At 40.7% G+C, this 21,050-nt stretch overlaps 2 protein-coding genes across 4 annotated transcripts in view; one reads left to right on the plus strand and one right to left on the minus strand.

Annotated features, from left to right (window-relative positions):
• Positions 1–844: 844 nt before the first annotated feature.
• On the plus strand, positions 845–10,930 carry LOC121946437 (uncharacterized). 2 transcript variants are annotated; one of them, XM_042490998.2, is made up of 8 exons: positions 845–1,061; positions 1,203–1,300; positions 3,106–3,186; positions 3,297–3,400; positions 3,543–3,751; positions 6,936–6,994; positions 9,392–9,550; positions 10,360–10,930. In XM_042490998.2, the coding sequence occupies exons 2-8, from the start codon at positions 1,262–1,264 to the stop codon at positions 10,540–10,542; spliced, it is 834 nt and encodes a 277-aa protein (XP_042346932.1). In that variant the 5' UTR covers positions 845–1,061; positions 1,203–1,261; the 3' UTR covers positions 10,543–10,930. The 2 variants fall into 2 exon arrangements, with proteins under 2 accessions (XP_042346932.1, XP_042346931.1); XM_042490997.2 differs by having other exon boundaries at positions 1,235–1,300.
• Positions 10,931–12,352: 1,422 nt separating this feature from the next.
• The window catches only part of LOC121946432 (prickle-like protein 2), a 51,164-nt gene continuing 42,466 nt past the window's right edge, over positions 12,353–21,050 (minus strand). The window contains exons 3-9 of one of the 2 annotated variants that reach the window (XM_042490989.2): positions 20,844–20,957; positions 20,590–20,727; positions 19,965–20,168; positions 18,910–19,096; positions 18,086–18,240; positions 16,814–17,603; positions 12,353–15,906 (exon numbers count right to left, since the gene is read on the minus strand). In XM_042490989.2, the coding sequence (XP_042346923.1) occupies positions 14,948–15,906; positions 16,814–17,603; positions 18,086–18,240; positions 18,910–19,096; positions 19,965–20,168; positions 20,590–20,727; positions 20,844–20,957 (2,547 nt within the window). In that variant the 3' untranslated portion in view covers positions 12,353–14,947. Of the gene's footprint in view, positions 15,910–16,813; positions 17,604–18,085; positions 18,241–18,909; positions 19,097–19,964; positions 20,169–20,589; positions 20,728–20,843; positions 20,958–21,050 lie in introns of both variants that reach the window. The other variant, XM_042490988.2, reaches the window with a different exon arrangement.

The following is a 21,050-nucleotide window of genomic DNA, read 5'->3' on the forward strand; positions in this document are numbered from 1 at the left end:
AGCTGCAGTGTCACAGTTCCAGTTTGTTAGCAAGGGCCTACATTTTGTTTCCGCAGTAAGGGGGGCACATATGAAAAAGGGGAGGTTCTCCATCAGACAGTTTTGAGCCTCCAACACCTAATTTCTTGCATGTTGTGCATTTTCTTCATTGTGCAGTTTATGTTGTTAACTCTGCTACTAGTCCTTTAAGGTTTTTTAGGGTTATAAATGCACATATGATTATTGAGGGAGATGTGTGTCCTGCAAATCTAGCTTTACCAATATAGCTTTAACCCCCCCCCATGAGAAAATACTTGCTTGTTTACTGTTTAATATCTGATTGAAGTCATATTTTGCTCATTATTTGATAACTTAAGGCCAATTCACCAAGCTCTGACCCGAGACAACATTCTTTTCACAGTAATCTCATTTGTAGAAAAATATTGCACAGTATTGCAGGATTGTAAGTGTTTAGTTTTATTAATCCATGTGAGTCTGACACAACCATTTCACAAGCATTCATGTCATCATACAACATTCAGGTTGTTATAATTTAACTTACAGAGGCGGTATTATCGCAGAGTATGAAAGAGACTGTTTGGTGGAGGACTAAATTAGTCCAACAAATAGGCTATAAATTATATTTTCAGAAATAAGTGAAACCTTTTTTTAAATTAGCCTATTATTAGTAGAATTTTTATTTTTTATCATTATTATTATTATCATTACTATGTTTTCGAAACAAAATAAAAAAGCTTAAATTTCTATTTCTGTTCTCAATATTGAAGTGCCCCATCATTTGATAAAGCAACACTCATTTAAAGGGGGTCACGCGCAGCCTGTAAACAGGTGTGTCAGTCCGTGAGGTGAACTGCGCATGCGTGTTCTCAACAGGAAAAAAAACCCACAGAACAAACTTGATTCAGTTTTCGGTTTAGATGATAAGCGTTTATGAGCGCAGTGGCTGAAGCTGATTGGGCGGCTGCAGAAAAAGGAAGTAAAAACCATGTTATGTTGTTTTTCAGCGGAAACCAAAGAAAACGCAGGTCATTTGTCGACAATGTGAGACACTCAACGTCAAGGTAAAACCTTTCAAACTTGTCAGCACGGTGAGATAACAAACCACGAGGGGGGCAATCATGTGGATCATTAACTTTCCATATTTAACGAAGAGATTCATTTGATAAGTCGCACGCGTTTCCTGGTTCCTTGTTTGTCTCTAGAGAGACATAAAGTGAACATATCATCCACACAGATCAAAGATCGCTGCAAAGTGACCGAAATGGATCATGCACGAGCGCAGGACACTCAGCAAAACAAGGTAAAAATTTGATTTCCGGGAGTGAAACATAAACGATGTATCAAATGCGTCATATGCTGATAGTCTGGTAACCTGTAGCCCCCACTTTGACCAAATATATCTACTTTTATGTCAATCAGTCAAAATAAAATTTAATCAATATCAGAGCCAGAGGAGGACAGCAACAAGCGCTCCCGTATGGTACAAACCCAATAAAAATCTAAAATAAATTTTTAAAAATGAGATTAAAAAATGTCATTATTAGCACATGAGGGCACCACTGAGTATCAATACACACAGAATAGAAATAAAATAATGATTGGGTTGTTCTGTATAATTTTGAGCATTAAATGCATATTTACTTTCAATAAATTGAGTAATAATAAAACATTTTATCTGACTACAATTTAATTCAGAAGACACAACATGTGATGTCTGTGGTGGAAGAAGTACACAGATGTATTGTTACCAGAGTAAAAATACTATGCTGCTAGGTGAAGTCCTGCATTCAGTACTTTACTTAAAGGTCCAGTGTGTAGGATTTAGGGATATCTATTGGCAGAAATTGTATATAATATTCATATCTGCATTCTCATTAATGTAAAATCACCTGAAAATAACAATCTGTTGTCATCAGTGAGCCATTTTTATCTACATATAAAGAGGACATTAAAGTAAAGCTATAAAAAATTACCATGAAAATATAATTAAAGTAGTCCTGTTTCTGAATTATAGGCTGATCATCAGTGTGTTCATCACTTTAATGCTGTAGCTGGTAGTGGTGGGACTCATATTACTTAATCAGAATCAGAACACTTTATTATCCCCACGTGGACATAGTGATATATTACAGTCGCTCTGATGTAAAGCATACACGAAAGTAGAAACAAGAAGTGTGACAGTAAGAAGTAAGTAAAAATATGAAATAAAAATATGTACAACATGCTTCAATTTCACACCAGTGTTTAAAATATTTGAAAAAAAAAGTATAATATGCAGAGTATGTGAAATGAGTACAAATATATGTTTAAAAAGTGCCATATGCTACATCACAATGCACAAAAATAATATGTAAAGGTTTGGAAATATAAAATAGAAAACTTGTAATGTAATGTAATTCTTGGTAGATTAATCTATAATAATACATCATTTAAAATCAATAAAATTATTTCACATTTATATTAATAATTTTAAACTATAAAGTATGAAAGTTATCAAACATTGAGGAGGTATGGTACAATATTTCCCTCTGAGATGAGGTGGATTAGAAATATAGAGTTTAAAAAAATTAAAACAGGTAAAAATTGTACTAAAGTACAGTATTTGAGTATATGTCATTTAAATTTCTAAGAAATTTTGCATTAACAGTATTTCAGCATCATTCTGGAGTGATTTTTTAATATCGATTTTCACACTCGTGCTTTTTTTGGGGGGATAAATCTGTTATTTGTTTAGTCCATGAAAGGTCAGAAAATAGTGAAAAATGTCCATCACTTTCTTTCAGAGTCAAAGGTGACATCTTAATGTTGTTTGTTTTGTCTGGCTAACAGTTAAGTCTCAGATACATTTGCTGCTTTTGTTTGTCTTAAGTGACAGTTAACTTTCTGTCAGTTAACATAAAACAAAGAAAAAAAAGCAAATCTTCATCATCACGAGGCTGGAACATGGAAATGTATTGAAAAAAATGATGTAAAACAGTTGATCATTAAAATAGCTGTCACTTATTTTTCTAACCACCTGACTGTGTCTGCTCTAGTAATAATCATACTCGCCCTGTGCTGCAACACTATAACAGCTGCGATTAACATGGTGCTTTATTTCCTCAGGGCTCCATGTTGCGGCACAGGGAACACAGTGATGATTCTGTCGACAAGAGGCCCACTGACAGCTCTGCGTCTCCCACTCAGGTACATCCTGTTCTCAGATGTCATGTATCAAAATGACCTTTTTAGCTTCGATGATTGTTCTGCTCTCTGTTAGAAAGTGCCACAGTGTGATAAACAGTTTTACGTTACAGGATGAGAAGAGGCTGATCAGGAGAGTGCGCAGTCCATCCAGACCGAGAGCATGGCTGTCCAGCTCTTACAAACCGAAGTTTGGAGGACGGTTCTACAAACCTCGGTAAGACTAACAGGTGGAGAACAGGGAGCACTTTGTGTTTTGTTTTCCTCTCAACGACCAACTTTTTCGCAGAGTTTCCTGCAAAATACTGAGGCCCAGTGCCATCCTGGCTGCTCTGACTGTTTCCTGTCAAATGATGCAGGTTTTCAAGGGATGACCACTCATTCTACAAACCAGGCTTCAGCCACCACAAGTATCACCACTTCAACCCCCAGGGTTACTTCCACAGGAGAGATCATTTCCAGCCTAAACTTCACCACATTGCACTGAGAGAGCGTGAGCGGGAGAAGGAGAAGGAGCGGTACGAGCCGAGGGAGAGCTCTGAAGGAAGTTCACCTCCAAAACCAAGCAGTAAGTTCGAATCTGCAGCAAAACTTCAACAAACTTATTTGTACTTAATGAGACCAAAAACTGATTTTTGTAAACAATTTGCATTTACAATAAAAATGGAAATATTTCGGTTCGGTATTTAGAATTTGCAATGTAACAAACTCCAACAAAAAACGGTTTAAATGCCTTTAGTAAATGTTTATTCAAAACTGAAATTTTCAACATCATGTATAGCAAAATCCCTGCAACTTTTTTTATGAAGTCAAGTATAAATTTAACTTAAAAATGAATGAATAAAATAGCTCCCTGAGGTTTTACAAAGTAAAGGTTCCTCCCATGCTGACACTTTCTTTGCACGTATGGCAAACTGCGTTCCCTGGTGTTGGTGTTACAGGCATCATTCATCTTTAGTCCCATGCAAAATCAATGCAAAGACACACACTTGCATGCACACACAGTGAGAAAACTTGGAGTTTGCGGGCTGCATTTCACAGCATCATTTCTTATGTGCAGCGGCATAAAACTGCTGCTGTAAAACCTCAGCTTTTCTTTTTTTTTGTTTGTTTGTTTTTTTAAAGATAATGTTTCCCTCTGGTGTTGCACAATATGTGAGACAAGTTCAAACTAGACTCAGAGAGTTTTAGTGTAGTACTCGCCCCCCTTTATACTTGCTGTCGTTACACTTTTAAACAAACTAGCCATAACTTGTAATAAACTAACTTTAAAGATGCTGATAGTCAGATTTTTTTTTACTTTTGATGGAGCCACACTAGCTGTTTCTGATGTTCCCGTCTTTTATTTCATTTTTATATTAACAAACAGACAAGAGAGTGGTATCAATCTTCTACTCCAGCTTTCAGCAAGACAGCAAATAAATTAATTTCTCAAAACATTCAACTGTTAGCTTTCCTTATGCCCATGTTTTGTGATGGCCATGGCTGAAGGCATTGTGTTTTTGGGTTGTCTGTCAGCCCGTACGTCCCGATTTTGCAAAGTCAAATAGAACATAATGATCAAGTGATGACATTTTATATTAAAAAGGTCAACTTTACTGTGACATAATGTTCTTTAAAAACACTTTCCTTGCCATTATTCAGTGTCATATTTCAGGAACAGAAGGGGAGACATTTGGTCAGATACTGAGTTGGTGACACCAATCTTGGGCGGCCACCTTGAAACTGCTGATTGTATAGATCTTTTGTGCTGTCGCAACATCCATATTGTCCACTGTTATCTACTTCCTGGACAGACATGGACTTAAACTGCAGCTTGTCTGGTCCGCAGAGGCAAACAAACGCAAGGCAGTAATTCTAGTTGGAAATGTGATGTTGATGTTTGGTACAAACATACTTTTCGCCACATGGTGTATGAATTTATGAGTTGCAAGAAGTTTATTTTCAGCTTTACCGTACAAAGCAATGTAAACATCACACTGAATGTGTGAATGACTAAACAGAAGAACACACACACACACACATGTACGTACAGTGTTAGACACAGTAACAGAAGCATATATACTCAGATGTACAGATATACAGTACTGGGAAAGTTACATTCGAAATTTAATAGCTTACAGATTAGTTTTTACCCTGTTAAAAAGTTACATATCTATGTCTATCATCTACTTCATCAAAATAATGAAACTTATTACATATAATTACTTTTTGATTTCTTTTTCTAACAAATGTTTTAAACAGGGAAATAAAGCTGAAAGACCAAGAAATATAAGTGCATAAATGTTGCGCTCAGATTTGTCTCAATAGTTTTGTGACCTGTGTTTTCCAAAAATATGCTAAATGAGGCATCCTGCGCATCACAAAGCAGAATTTCTGTTTTATTCAGCATATAAACTACTTAATGAAAATATGTTTCATATCTAACCCTTTTGTAATCACTGACATTAGCTGTAATTTAATTACATATTTTTTCTCAGTAACTGTTAATGATTACATTTACATTTTTGTAATGTAATTAATGCAACTAGTTACATGTAAGTAGTTATTCCCCAATAATGTATTAATAATACAGTTAATACAGCACATACCACAACCTGAAAATTGGTCATCAAGTTACATAAATAACCCCCGGACATAGTTGTTATTATTGTTGCCACCTCCTCTACATGTGAGTGTTTTAATACATGCATATATAGTATACACAGTATATATATACATACACACATAATGTACTTTACAAGCTATTCAGTATCTTCTTGCACTATTAAATAACCATTGGGTGGCAGTATAAGCATGCAGAGGTGCACACAGGCACACTTTCATGGACACTTTGCATTACAAATATTTGGAGGGCATTTGCTCATCGTGGTATCTGGTGGTTGGTAGGTAGTCACACTCTGGTAGCAACAAACCAGTGTTACATAATGCTGACCACTGAGGAGCATTTTCAATAGATGGATTATGTGGTGCTGTGATGTAGACGTCCATGCATTATTCAGTATACGTCTCAGGATGTGAACTGTGTAATTTAGTTACAGGTGCATTTATTACTTGAGAATTACCTCATCATTTGTCAGTGGGAGTCCTGAAGTAAACAGGAGCGGTTTTAGAATTTGTTACGATCCTGTTTCTGTGATTTTAACACAAACTGTGAAATGTTTTTGTTGATCTTTTCCTGGTAGAAAGTGGCATGTTGTGTTGTTTTTAACGACTGAGCTGTTGGTACTGTATGTTTTTATCTTCTCTTGCACCCAGGCACTGTATCTGTGCGCACACTGCAGCACTGTGGAGGTGTGTGTTTGTGTATGTGTGAGTGTGGAACAGGTTTTTTGTGTGCCTGAGTGATGGTGCGATGATGGTGACTCATCGCTGATTTGTGTGTGTATATGAGAGTGAGAGAGCGAGAGAGGGAGAGACTAGCCAGCAGTATATAATGAGCCATGACAAAACTATTGCTTCACTTAGGAATACTGCAGTCTAATATTACAAGGCGAATTTCCCAAATATCAGCAGATTCCCTTTAAAGATGTATTGATTTTCACCCAGATACTTGCAGAATACATTTTTCATTTTTCTAACGGAGGCTGAAGAGAAGAAAAAAAAAACATTCTGAGGCTTTTAAACATCAACGTTGGTCTAAAAAAAAAAAAAAACACCCATAGATGCTGTGTGCACCTTTATGCATGGTAGATAGAAACAGCGATAATATTATCTTGCTGTGTTGACTGTTTGGTGTGTTTGTTTTCCAGCCACCAGACCTTTCTTACCCAGATCCACTTCCAGCAGAGACAAGGACACAGCGTTCATCGTAAGTTCACAACCTGCTTTGCTTCTCCCCTTTCTGCTTTTCCATTTTGTTAAGAAATATAGAAAAATACAATGGTCCACCAAATCCCTAAAAATCACCTCATATACTATATTATACAATATTTTTCCTTCCAAAATATCGATGTGATGTAGCAGCACAGTCCGAACGCTGTTATACTGATTTATAACAGGGATGGGTAATGAGACAATGAGCCCCTGGGCACAGATACGCAAAAGACCCCACCACCTTTCCTACACAGACGGAAGGCACAAAGACTGTGTTCATTTTGTGTCTCTTTGTGGCTTTTTTTGTAGTCATTTGGGTCTCTTTCAAGTCATTAAGTGTCTCTCTGAGGTATTTTTGTCTCTTTTTGGTAGTATTGTGTTGCTTTGTCGTTATTTTGTGTCTCCTTGTCATTGTGTTGTTTTGTGTCCCTGTGTGGTCATTTCAAATCTCTCCGTGGTCAGTATGTGTTAATTTGAGTGACATTTTGAAGGTGAGGGGAAGGGAGGGTCCCTGACACTTTGGGCCCCTCGGCCTCTGACTGTGAGGCCTGTGCAGTAATCCATCCATGTTTTTAAGAGCTTTTTACTATTTTAACCCAATTAGCAAGTAAAAACATCGGGAGGTGAAAGTGATCAGGTTGGAACTTCTGTCATGTGAAATGTATAACCTGATAAAACAAGGTAGAAATAAGGGCGATTGTTTTCCACATTGATTAGTCTGCTGATTATTGCGTATTTGGATGTCTTTTTGTTCAAAGCTTATTTCCAAAAAGTCCATATACATCATGATTATATGATTAAAATGTCCTGAAGTACAGAAAATTGCCCATCACAACTGTTTTGCTCAGTCAAACAGTCAAAACCCCAAATACATTCATTTTACAGGGACATATAACAGTTAAATGCAGCAAATCCACACATTGGACAAGCTGGAACTAATAATATTTGGTGTTCATCTTTCGAAAATGATTAAATCAATTTAAAAAATAGCTTCCGATTATTTTTCTGTTGAGCGACTTATGGATATGTTATATATCCATTACATATTCATGTTTTTGTTTGTTAATTAGACATGAGCTCACTGCAGAAAATGACTTGGCTATAATGCAAAGAGTCCAGGTGCTGCAGAAAAGGGCTGAAATCAAATGATCACATAAATTTCTTGGCTGACCTAAACACAGCGAGGAGTAGCACACGATGAATCACCGCAGGACGCTGCTGCAGTGAAGTTAGGGAAGGGAAGAAGAGGAACCAGAGAATGACTTGCTCGTTTCAGATTTTCAATATTTTAATCAGAGTTAATAAATGTGAGCTGCGTGATCTTCAAATACAAGGACTAAAACAACAAAATCTTCTCAGCATGTTGGGTATTAATGTGTGTTGATGCTGCACTATATTAATGCCGGTTAACACAGCAGTAACATAATTATTGTTCAGTTTGATTTATCGGGTCGAATCATCCAGATTCATCAAAGCTCCACCACAGTACAATAATACATTACATATACACATCGGATCCATGGTAAATATAAAAATCCTGATCACGGCATGTCAACAGTGTGTAGGATTCATAGGATTTAGTGGCATATATGACTGCAGATTGCAACCAGCTGAAACTTCTTCTGTTCCGTCAGTGTTTATTGTTTAGGAGGTTTTCATCGTGAACCGCATTATCCACAAAGGTCTCTTCCTCTCCAGTAAAACAAACAGTAAAAACACTAAATAAACGTTACAAATCAGTGTTTCTCCAATGCTGTTTGGCTTGTAGCAGATGCACCCGCTAAGTTAAGATTCAGGCGTTCAGGAGGTTTTCACTGAGTGCCTTATTATCCACAGAGGTCTTTTCCTCTGCAAGACAAACAGACCTGGTGGTTTAAACTGGTAAAAACACTGAATAAAGCAGTTTCACGTTCAAAAATGTGTTATTCTTACGCTGCTTGTCGCGGAGGGCCCGCCAACTAGGGTAGTTGATGCGAAAACGTGAATGGCTCTATCCACAGCCAGTGTTTGGTTTATCTGCTCTGGGCTACTGTTGAAACATGGCGGTGCAACATGGCAATCTCCGGCGAAGACCTGTTTCATATGTAGACAAAACAAAGAAATGATCATTTTCAGGAGATTTAATATATGCATTAATATTACCTTTCTGCTAACATATCCCCCTACATCCTACAAACTGGATCTTTAATGTTTTGCCATTGAATAGACATGCAGTCTGAACTAATTCTGAATTTATAATTCACTCTCCACAGTGTTACAAGCTGACATGTGTAACTTCACTTTAGTCATCTTCTTGTCATTAGCAGCTCAGTCATCATCAGTGTTTGCACCCATGTTTTTGGCCAACTGTCTGATTGCTACGGTCCAACTCTGGTCTCGTTTCATGTTGCAGGTTTGTCAGAGCGACAGGAACCAAAGCAGGGAGAGAGACCACAGGGGGACCAAGAGCAAAGAAAGGGAACGAAGCAGAGACAGGGAGCTCCCTTCAACTGCCAGCCAGACGGCAACACGAGACCGAGCCATCCAACAGAAGAGGAGGGAGATAGATGAGGTAGAGGAGTGTCATTACATAAACACGCACCTTGGGAGATGGGTTAGTCATAAACGGATAGAAGGAGAGGGGAGATAAGAGGAACTGGGATTAGAGAGAGTGACAGTGGAAAAGATCTTGGAAAGCGCCGGGAGACAAGAGACAAGAAAAAAAGATTTGTTTTCTGTCGTCTAAACATTAATTTTGAAATGCAGAGCCTGAGGCAACCTGAGTGTCATTATTGTCTTCACTTTGCCCGACAAAGAAGGTCTTAGTCATTGTATGAAATGACTGATGGTGTTTTAGTTTTCTAATCATGCAAAAAATGAAGCTGTTTGTCGGCTCACCTGTATCACAAGAGGCTCCGACACGTGCTTTAATGCTGTCTTCAATGTGACAGACATCACATGAGGCTCTGCTCATCGGCGGTGTGTTTGTGTGAGAGAGTGTATGTGCGTGTGTTTCCACCCACTTGACGGAAAAGATGGCCTCTTGCTTTTCATATCTCCATGGTTGCAGGATTATAGAGACATTGCAGAGAGACAGTCTGGCAACAGGTAGCTAATGCAAAAATGTCCACATAACTCTGAATACAGGCGCACACAATACTTGTGAACAGTTTGCATGTGAGCGTCTCCGCGGATTGTTAATCCATTCGGTGGTAATTGGAGACGGGTGACAAGACTTCTCACTCAGCTTGTCGTGCTCTTCTTTCCCCTCCAACACTTCTGTTTGTCTATTCTCTCACTCCCTCTCTTCATCCCTTCATCCCATTCGCCCTTAAACCATGTTTGTGTGTGTGTGTGTGTGTGTGTGTGTGTGTGTTGCAGGTGTACTATCAGGAATGTGAAATGTTTGGCCTTGTGGCAAAGATGCTGATAGCAAAGGATCCGACCCTGGAGCGCCCCATCCAGGCTGCGCTGCAAGAGAACCTCAGGGACATCGGCAAGCGCTGCGTGGAGGGAATGGAGAAATTTATCGAGGACTATGACTCCAGAGAGCTGTCTCACTAATCAGAGACACACAGGCTTCCTGCCACTGTTACTACTGGTAAAAGTGTGTTTTTTTATTCCATGTGATTGTTGTTTGTTTTTGTGTTTGTCAGTTGAAGTATTAAGCTCGCACATTCTTGTCTGCTGCCTGGATGGAGTCCCCCCTCTGTTATCTGCTCGGCCTTATGGTGAGAAGCACTGTTGAAATAATGAAAGGTAAAATCTAATTGTGATTTTGATATTTTGATGGAGCTTCTAATTTTGAAATTTTAATGACTGTGATGAAAATGCACCAGTTGTATTGCTTTAAGTGTCCTTATGAAGAAGTCAAAACTGTATTTTGACCTCCGACCTACATGCTTAATTTATTTTCACTTGCATTCAATGATTAAATTTTGTTTACAGCATATTACATGTTATTAATATTTTCAGTGATTTATTTGGGCTATATGGAGAAGACAGAATCTAGTTATTGCAAGAAATATATTAAAGGTCTAGTGCAGGGTTACTCATCTTGCTTTGATCGGGGGCCACTTATGCCAAATGACAGGAGTTTCAATGATAAACCATCAATAATTGATATATAAATAATTAGCCAAGACCTCTGTCAGAGGGCCCAGGGAATCCTCCCTGGCACATCTTGTTTTGTAAAAACAAGTTCTATTTTCATGCATTTTTAATGCACCCTGGCACCTTATTTATACTCAAAGCACAACAATTACTAGTGTGAATACATCTATTTCTATTGTGAATTAGAAAATGGGTGGTGGGCCACCCATCACGGGCCAAATCTGGTCTGTGGGTGGTAATTTGAGTATCTCTGGTCTAGTGTGTAGGATTTAGTGGCATCTAGTGGTGAGGTTACACACTTCTCTTGTATGCCAAGTGTGTAGGATAGCTGTGGTGGCTGACGCAAAAACGCCTCATCAAGAGTCACTATTTGATTTGTCCATTTTGGGCTACTGTAGGACAACATGGTGGACTCTATGGAAGAGGACCTGCTCCCCTGTGTAGATATAAACCGCTCAATCTAAGGTAACAATTTTCAGGAAATTATAAACTAATGAAAACATAGTTATGAATAGTATATACTTTTTCTGCTAATAGATGCCCCAAAATCCTACTCACTGGACCTTTTATCGGTCAGTGGGTGAGTGGGCCACACATTTTTGTCAGTAAAAAGTGCTGTTAATGTTTGAACTAAAATAAAGATAAACGAATCTAAAAAAAAGTCATAGCATGGAGTCAGGCCACCACGAGCCTCCAGAACAGCTTCAGTACTCTTTGCCAAGTATGTGGAGCTCTGTTGGAGTTCTCACAAGATATTCATGTATATATGCAACCTTTCTTTAAGCAAGTAATCTCAGTGTTATCAAGATCTTGTATGCAAATAAACAGTCAGACATAACAAAAGGACATAAAACATCACAGACGGTCACAGACATCACTTAATCGATTTTACATGTTATATCATTTGGTCTCATGGAGATGGTGGTGAGAGCGTTGTCTTACATGTTGGCCTAAATCTTACATAGCTGCTCAGCTAGGTTGAGATTTGGTGACTGTAAAGGCTGTAGAACTTAAATAACGTCCTTTTCAAAACTAAAAAAAACATTCAGTGGGCCCTGATACATGGAAGCATCTGCATTTGATATGTTTCTGCACAGTTTCATTTCTTCAATTTGTCCCCTTTCTGTAAATAAGCACAGCTGACATTGGTCTATCATAGAATTATTGATATTAGTGTAAATATCAGCTGATATATACCAAGAAATTTCAGTCCAGTATTGTTAAAGATCATTTTAATCTAATTATTAAAGAGACACACTGATTTTACACATGAAGGTCAGTTTATTCATCATGAGGAATCACACTTGGCCCATGAAAACTCCTAAAACCTTGCACCTCTTAGCATTCACAAGTGCACTGGTGTGCAAAGTCATCCACTGCACCAAATTTTCACAGAGTTTATGACCAAATACCTGCAAAACTAATGACATTCCCATCAGCCTCAGCTGTGCTTTGTGGTTAGTGCTTTTTGCGCCTGCGAGCAGCCTCTCGATTTCCCTTGAGCATTGAATTGTGTGGGACAATAGACCATTTTTACAGCAGACATTTTGGCACATCATGGTAGGGAAAGCAGCAGGTGTAATTGATCAAATTAAAAATGACTGCATTCCATTTAGTTGAGCCAGTTCCAGGGTCCTGGTATTGTGTATGCTGGCTCACTGGGACACCTGATGGAACAGAGCCATTGTTGATAAAATGTGTATCTCCTGTGCTGTTGCTGCCATGACAAGGCAAAATGTCTGTTGTGAAGATATCTATAGTTTATAATGTCAAGGTGACTTTTTCTAGTTACCTTTTCCCCAGTGTGAGCGCACTACAAAACCTGCTGAGAGGGACAGTTCACCCCAAATCAGAAATATATAAATTTTCCTCTTGTAGTGCTATTTTTCAGTCTAGATTGTTTTATTGTGAGTTGTTGAGTGTTGGAGATATCGGCTGTAGAGATGTCTGTCTTCTCTCCAATGGGATAGAACTAGATGGCGTTTGACTTGTGCTCAAAGCATTTTTTGGGGGGGAGTTTTTCCCTTAGTCAGTGTGAGGGTCTAAGGACAAAGGGATGTTGTATGCTGTTATGATAAGTCCTCTTTGGCAAATTGTGATTTGAGATAATGGGCTTTATAAATAAAATTGACTTGAATTTACTTGACTTAATAAACATCAAGGATCTTTTCAGTGATTGCAGGATTGCAATTCACCCATATCTTTAGTTGTTTTTCGACTCAAGGCCAACTTAAGATGCCTCAGTGAAACAAATCAATCATCCCAATGTTCTTTGATAGTGCTCCAGCTATTGAGCCTTAAAGTGCAGCCCATATTTTTCTGCATGCGTGTTGTACCCCAATAATATGATGTTTTATGATGATGCAAGGTCACTTGCTCTCTTTAATCTCCTTGCATGAAACTGCTTGCAGCAATTATTCAGATGTATTTTTTTGGTGCTTTGAGCACCATAAGTGCCTTTAGTTTCATTGTATTGGAGAGAAAGCAGACATCTCTATGGTTGATATCTCCAACAAATGGCAAGTCAAACCAGTACAATCTAGATCAATAGACAGAGCTATGGGTAAGACGAAAACATGTAGTTTTGGTTTGGGGGGGACTGCCCCTTTAGAAGTAGTTTGCAGTATCGATCTGGCGCACAGTCAGTGTGACACTGCAGTTGACCAATCAGAACAACTTTGGATACAACTTGCTGGTTGTTAATTGAAGTACACTTTATTTTCAGTATGAGACAACAACAACAAATCAACATGCAAGTCTCCCTATCTCTACATCATGTTATACAAATAATGATTCTTTAGTTACAAAATATATAAATATTTAAGACCATATGTACAGAACATTTACATCACTTCATCCATTATTTTATTAGGTTTACTACTATATATACATTTAACAGGTATTATTCTTTAATATTCTCATAATTATTATTTTCATTATTATTATTAGCGTTATTATTATTATCGTTATAATTCTTAATCATCTATGGGTAACTCTCAAAAAACAAAGCATGTTGCAGAAGAGAAAACGGGACCATACCTGACGTTACTGTGCCTGAATGGTCAAGGAGCAGACGCTGTCTGGCGCTCTGTCCTTGGTAAAGCATGGAGAGCCGGCTATGTAGAGCACAAAGTTCAACAGACTATTTGTACAAGGTGATAACGGGGCTAGCGAGCCAACACTATATTCCAGCAGCATTTGGATTCCACTGAGGTAAACAATGACATAGCTTGGAATCTAGCACGTAACTTTCACTATCCCAACACGATTTCTGGTTTGTCCACATAGAATAAGTTTTACTGCCCAGGGCTTGGATCACTGAGCCGCGACATGAACAGTCAGATCGCTGCAGTTTGGACCAGTTTTACTTCCCTTTTTTTTCAAACTGTAAAGGAATTGTCCAATCGCTCTGTAACATGGATTCACGCACAGACACGCACATACATACATCGGGTTATTTACCTCAGCTGCGGTATATTAAGTAGTTAGATTCATCAGTGCTTCCTGGTACCATCAGAGGAGTTGATCCCCATCATTGTAAACATTTCTGTTGTGTAAGCCAGCTGAGCTTCCTCTTATGATTAGATCATTCTGTGTAGGTGTACACAAACACTAGCCGGTGTAGAGTTGTGTAAGCTCACAAGCACAAAAAATAGGCCTTCTCTCTCTTCAACCCCAACACACACTCACATATACACACACACAAACACACTTTTCACTCTCGCTGTCTCACTCTCACCTTCCCACTCCCTCTGTTCCACCTCTCTGCTGCTTTAACCGTCTCCTTACCTCTCCCTCTCTCCCTCTCATCTCTTTCACTCTCCTGCTCATCCCTCACCATCTCTTTGCTCTATATCTAAGAAATTATGCAGTTTTTGCTCTTCCTCCTCTGGCGGGTGTGCAGCTGGCCGTGAATCGGTCCGTGCAGAGGTCCGTGATGGCCAGCCATCCCAGAGGGGCTGTAGCGATGGCGCAGCTCCTCATTGTTGATGTAGCAAAGCTGCACGGGCCGAGGGATTGGCTCACCCAGGAAATAACCCTCGTCTCCCTCAGACTCGGAGGAAGAGGAGCAGCTGGAGCACCAGGGGTCAGCAGCCTCCATGTACCCATCGCCCCAGCATGGTCCGCCTAGCCCCACAGGCTGCCAGCCAGCATTCTGCAGGGTGAGATCAGATGTGGTGCGGGGGCAGGGTCGGTGGGGCTGCTGTCTGTATCCGCCGGGGTCCAGACCAAACAACTCTCGAGCAGCGCTACCAGAGGGGAAGCGGTCATAATCCTCCTGGACGCGACGGTATGGCAGCTCTACCATTTGAGTAGGCCGGTCTGCGACCAGGTGCAGGGCATTGTCAGAGCGGGAGCGGCGGGAGCGTTTGTGGTGGCGACCACTGCGGTGCTGCCCGTTACTGTGGTTTCCACGGTGGTGTTTACGGCGTCTTGGTTGTGGCTGCTGTTGTTGTGACACAGATTCCTGCGCGCTGATGCGTCGGCGGGGCATTCTGTCACTCATGGGAGCCATTCGCAGGTTTCCACTGCTGCCCATCACCCCAACGCGACCTTTGCCATCGAAGCCCAGTGGCTGTGGGCCATCCCAGTACTGCAGTGGGTAGCCGACTCTCAGAGGAGCGTACATGTTGTTGTTGTTGTTGTAGGGGCGAGAGGAGGACAGCGACTCGGTGCTGTGAAACTGGACTGAGGAGCTGAGGGTGCCCATGTTGCTCTTTTCAGACACATTCACACCCGAGTCTTTACTGAGGTCAGGCATGGAGAACCGAGACAGATGCTCCTGACGCTTACTGACCCCGTCCAGAGAGTTACCTGCTAAAAAACAAAAATCACACGTCACATTTCACATCATTCAGCATCATATTTTATTGTTAGGGATGTCCCGATCCTGATCCGCGTCATTCAGTATTGAGTATCTGCCGATACAAAGTCCTGATCCCATAGTTTAGCTTTCCTAGAGAATACAGCTGCACAGTGCAGAGTTTAGGAAGGCTTGATTTAAGCATCCAAGCTGTTCCTTGATGTTTATTTATTAGCCTATTATTATTATTATTTATTTATTCATTTTACAAGATAAAGTACAAAGTGACAAACCCTCCCTTTAATCTTGTCGGCCTCCTTGCTGAAGGGAATGTCTCTGTCCCTTTGCGAGTCCGGTGTTTGTTGCTGCAGTGCAGCCTGCGTCTCAGTAACCTTAATGAGCTGTATTCTGCTAAGTGTCTATTTTTTGTCTTTTGGGTAGATTATGCTTCATTAATAAATAAACTATGTTGTCTTTTTACCAGCGTGGCTGTCAAAAGCTGTGCACCCATCTCCTTTGCTTTCTCCTCTGAGCGGGGAGAATCAACATGTGACATAGCTTAAAGCAAAACACTAGACTCTCACACTGAGCTGAAATGAAATGAGCGCTCATAACTTTGGTAAATAACAAAAATAAACAGTCTCAGACTGCAAATTTCGTCTATGGTGTGTGGTGTTTTGCGGGCTCAGATGCTGCTCATAAGTTCAGCAGAGAGGAAAGACAGATAGCTTGGTGGAGCAGAGGTGATGCTCTGCATGAAAGTAAAAACATCTGTGTGACAGCTGACATAAAACAAAGGATTAGATCCTCCATAAGCTAAATACAAAAAATGCCTTGATCGGCCCCAATCCGATGTTTGAGACTAGATCGGAACATCCCTAATTATTGTACGACACTGCATTATTGACATCGCTGTACCTGTCGCATTAGACATGGTGAGGGAGTCCATGGATCCTCGAGGAGTCTGCTCCAGGGGAGTGAGGGGCTCATTGAAGCTCATGGCGTTGATGGGATTCCTCCTGGTCAGCGGGGGTCTGCCGTCTCTCTGGAACCCATGCAGGCTGATGCTCCTCTTGTCAGAGAAGCCCTGGTTCTGGCTAGACATCTCATTGAAGCTCATCTGGGTGCGCAGCTTGTTTGGCCTGAATTCATCCTGGCTGTGGTGGGTCCAGTTTTCATTAAAGGAGTGGCCCCTCAGAGCGGCCATAGGGGTCCTCTTGGTGTTTCCTTGTTCCTTCCCCCAGGAATCAGGCCTCTTCCCTGCGTTGGCTGCAGTCTGAGCGTTTGTGTTGGGATTGTAGCCCTGCCTGGGGTTGCACTGACCCAGCAGATGTATGGGTGCTGGTGTGGGGGAGGGTTCCCGCTGGGGGCCCTCGTAGGCAGCAGGGACGTAGGGGTCATCTCGGCTCATCCACACCTGGTTAAGGCTTGGGGCGCGGCTCGGAGTGCGGCTGGGCGTGCGATTGGGTGTCCTGCTTGGGGTCTGGCTGGATGAGAGGCTTAAGCGGTCCATCTGAACAGAGAGGGGATCAATTTCAGCAGACAGACGGTCAGGCATGGGTGGAGGAGCTGACTGGCGGGCTTCGGCACTCCGCCGCTCCTGCTCAGCATTCCTGCGCTCTTTTTTGCCAATCTTGGTGCTGTGGCGGGATTCACGGGAACGGGCACTTTGGAAGGCTGAGTCTGAGGAGTCAGACTCATCTGGATCCTGATTGGTTCAAATAAAAGAGATTAGTAAGATTATTAAAGCTGTAAATATGTAACAATACAACATTGTGCTCTAATTAAAATATTTGAAACGTAAGATTATTAAATATGTGGACAAACTGTTGAATGTCCCTTTTAAAACAATATAACAATGAAGGCCATTGCACACAGAGTCAGTTTGTTTTGGCTGCGTTTTTTAATCCATCGTCCGGAAAAAAAAAAAAAATGGGCAGAAATCTTGCACCCTGAGTCCGATGTGTTTTAATTGTTCTGTTTGTCGTGCAAATGTGCAATATGACACACAGATGTTTAAAAAACGTAGAAAATCGAACCTGTTTTGAAAACTTGAATGAATAAAAATCAGTAGTGCAAACATAACTGACACAATGTGAGGCCGTATTTATTTTTAGACATGCAACAATTTCAGACAAAAAAAACTGACTCAGTGTGCAAAGGCCTTAAGTCACACATTTGGTTGCCCACCTGTCCAGCGCTGCAGGATCGTGAGCAGAAGATCTGCCCCTGCTTTGGCAGGAAGGGGCGGCCCAGCAGTGAGCGCTTGCAGCGGGCACAGCAGAAACACTCTTCAGTTGCATGCCAGTGTTGCCCGTCATATGTCATCTGGCCTTGGTCAATGCCTTTGATAAGAAAGGAAAAACATACATTTTACAATGTAACATACCACAAACAAGTTCATTAGTAAATGCACAAGAGGTGGAGCATTAACAGCTTAAAAGTGGTAATGTGATGGCAGCTATCTCCAATACTACTATAAAAATGTTATTCGACAAACTCTGCGGGCTAATGAACACAGCCCACAGTCTCATTTTAGCCATTAGCCAGTAGGTTAAGCTCATTTTTGTCAGAATTTCCACTTAGTGCTGAAATGGATTAAAAAGAGCTTTTTTTTCTCCTAAAGGAAAACATTTGTGATTCTGTGCCCATACATGATCGCTGGATTTGTGAAAGCGCAAATACATTTCAGCAGCCCTGCTTCCCAGCAAGGGGAAGTAATCATCTTTCACAGCTTCCATCTGGATACAACATGGGAGCATCCTCTGAAATACACACACACTCTTTCAGTGTTACTGGAGCTTGGGATGATAATAACCATCCACATCTCAGTGCGCTGACTCCGCCTCTCCACAGCTGTGGCACAGCTCACAGAGCTGATAACACCCACACTCACAATAAATGGCTGTTAGAGGTTTTCCATGATGTTAGTGTAAGAAAATCACATCCATGTGTTTTGGTAACAGTTCATACATGTCAGAGGATTTAAAGCAGCAATTAAACATGTGCTGTACCTATGTGCTCTCCACATGCGTCACAGTACTCTGCGTAAAGGGACTCGAAGCAGTTGCAGCAGTGTGGCCGTCCGTCCTTCATGATGTAGCGCTGGCCGCCGAGGGTGGTCTCACACTCATAGCAGCAGAAGTGCTTCATGTGCCAGTGCCTGCCCTCTGCCTCAGTGCATTCATCAGCAAAGATTATCTGCATGACAAAGACATTACATTCATTAGCGAAGATTTTCTATGATTTCCATGAACATTTGAGCTGGTTTTAAAGTGGTTTTACAGCTTTTTGCAAAGATGACTTCTAATGTTGCTGAAGAGGCAAAATCATTTTGGGTAGTGATCATGTTTGGGGTACCTCAGGGCACCATCATTAGCTAATCATAACTATTAAACAGTGGTTATAAACCCTTTTTGCCTTATGTCTCCTTGTCTCCTGGAGTACTGCATTTTACTATATTTAAAAGGGACAGTTCACCCCAGAAGCAAAAATACGTATTTTTCCTCGTAGCTGTAGTGCTTTTATCTATCTAGTTTGTTTTGGTTGCCCAGTGTTGGAGATATCAGCTGCCCGCCTCCTTCTCTCAAATTTAATGGAACTAGCTCACCTAGCACCACTGAGCTAGCTAACATTACACCTCAGCTCTTGAGTTTATTTAAATTGATTTTTTTGGCTCTTAGTGCACCACAAGCCGAGTGTCATTTGGTTCCATTATATTTAGAGAAGGCAGACATTTCCATGGCCGATATCTTCAACACTTGGTTGAATTTGCTTTTACAGGTAAGAGTAAAAATATGTATTTTTGATTTTGAGGTGAGCTGTCCCTTTAAGTAAACAAAACGTACCAGACTTTAATAGTGCAGAGCTCGGCAGCTAAAGTTATTAATATTTTTTATCTCAGGCCAGCTTGCCACACATTACGGTGAGAAAACAAGACTTTGTGAGACATGGCAAGACTACCAAGACATCTTTTCGTTCCAGACCAGTTTCAGCCCCATCCAAGTCTCTGCTATGAACCATTCAGCCATTTCCAACCCTTAGGGGCTCGTGGCCCAGACAGGCGCACCTCATCACAGGCACAGCAGCGGGGTTTCAGCCTCTCGGCATGGTGCCGACCACAGAGGATTTTGCCATCCTGGTAGAAGTAGATGAGATCCACTAAGAGTTCCTCACACATGCTGCAGACAAAGCAGTGAGGGTGCCAGCATTTTCCATGACCTGCCCTCACAGCAAAAACCACAATGTCCCCTCCGTTTATTTGACCACCACACTGGAGGAGAGGAGAGGAGAGGAGAGGAAAAGGAAGAAAAGGAGAGGGGAAGAGTGGGAAGGAAGGAAACGAGGGCAGATGAGAGAAGAGGTTAAGAAAATAAAGGCACGGGTGGGAGAAGAGGCAGAGAAAAAGTTGAATACAAACTGTGAGCTGTGGAGAGAGAGGATGAGGAGATGGCACTTGAAATAACTATGATCTTTTCAAGATTGAAATGTTTTCTACTTGATATCTCTTTCATTTATCTGATCAAAAGGAAGCCCAGCCAAGAAAAAACGAGAGTATAATTTGAAAATTGGGAACTGAATTATACAGATAGAATAGAAAGTGAAATTTCTTTAGAGGGAAGCCTTAAAAGTTGTTGCTCTTGAATATTTTCAAGAATTATAATAAGGGACAAAATGGCAGTTGTTGATTTTACCTTTTCGCAGATCGTTCCGTTGATGGTGAGAGGGAAAGGACGGACATTGCCTCTGCCCAAGTTGTCCTTCTTCCGTTGGTTGCTGAAAAGCTTAAGCTCTCGTTTCTCTTCCTCATCCAAAGCATTACAATAACGCACCTGAACAACAAAATTCATCATCAAGCATCATAAAAACTAATATGCCTCAGGAAGTCATAACAATAATGATAATTGTTTTAAAAAAAATTAGATATTTGCTTTTAAAAATGTTTTACCTCGTTGTCGTGTGGTGGCAACTGGTGAAGCAGTTGTTTGATACGGTATTTTTCTCCAGGGCTGTTTATATAAGGGACCTTGTCCTCTGGTAAGGAGTTATAATACTGATGCACCTGAAACAAACATCAAACATGTGGGTCTGATATTCAAATATTAAACCGGCATTCACTGGGTGCATTTAAATCCGCTGGGTTTCATGCACATTT

This window comes from Plectropomus leopardus, chromosome 9, assembly GCF_026936395.1.
Source record: "Plectropomus leopardus strain MGB_pleo_1.0 chromosome 9, ASM2693639v1, whole genome shotgun sequence".
NCBI classification, from domain to species: domain Eukaryota; kingdom Metazoa; phylum Chordata; class Actinopteri; order Perciformes; family Serranidae; genus Plectropomus; species Plectropomus leopardus.

What these genes read in the sequence shown, in the direction of transcription:
- LOC121946437 (XM_042490998.2), top strand. Translation starts at nt 1,262, where the DNA reads ATGGATCATGCACGAGCGCAGGACACTCAGCAAAACAAG. An exon ending in AGGACACTCAGCAAAACAAG is followed by an intron (nt 1,301 to 3,105) that starts GTAAAAATTTGA and finishes TTATTTCCTCAG; the next exon opens with GGCTCCATGTTGCGGCACAG. An exon ending in ACAAGGACACAGCGTTCATC is followed by an intron (nt 6,995 to 9,391) that starts GTAAGTTCACAA and finishes TTCATGTTGCAG; the next exon opens with GTTTGTCAGAGCGACAGGAA.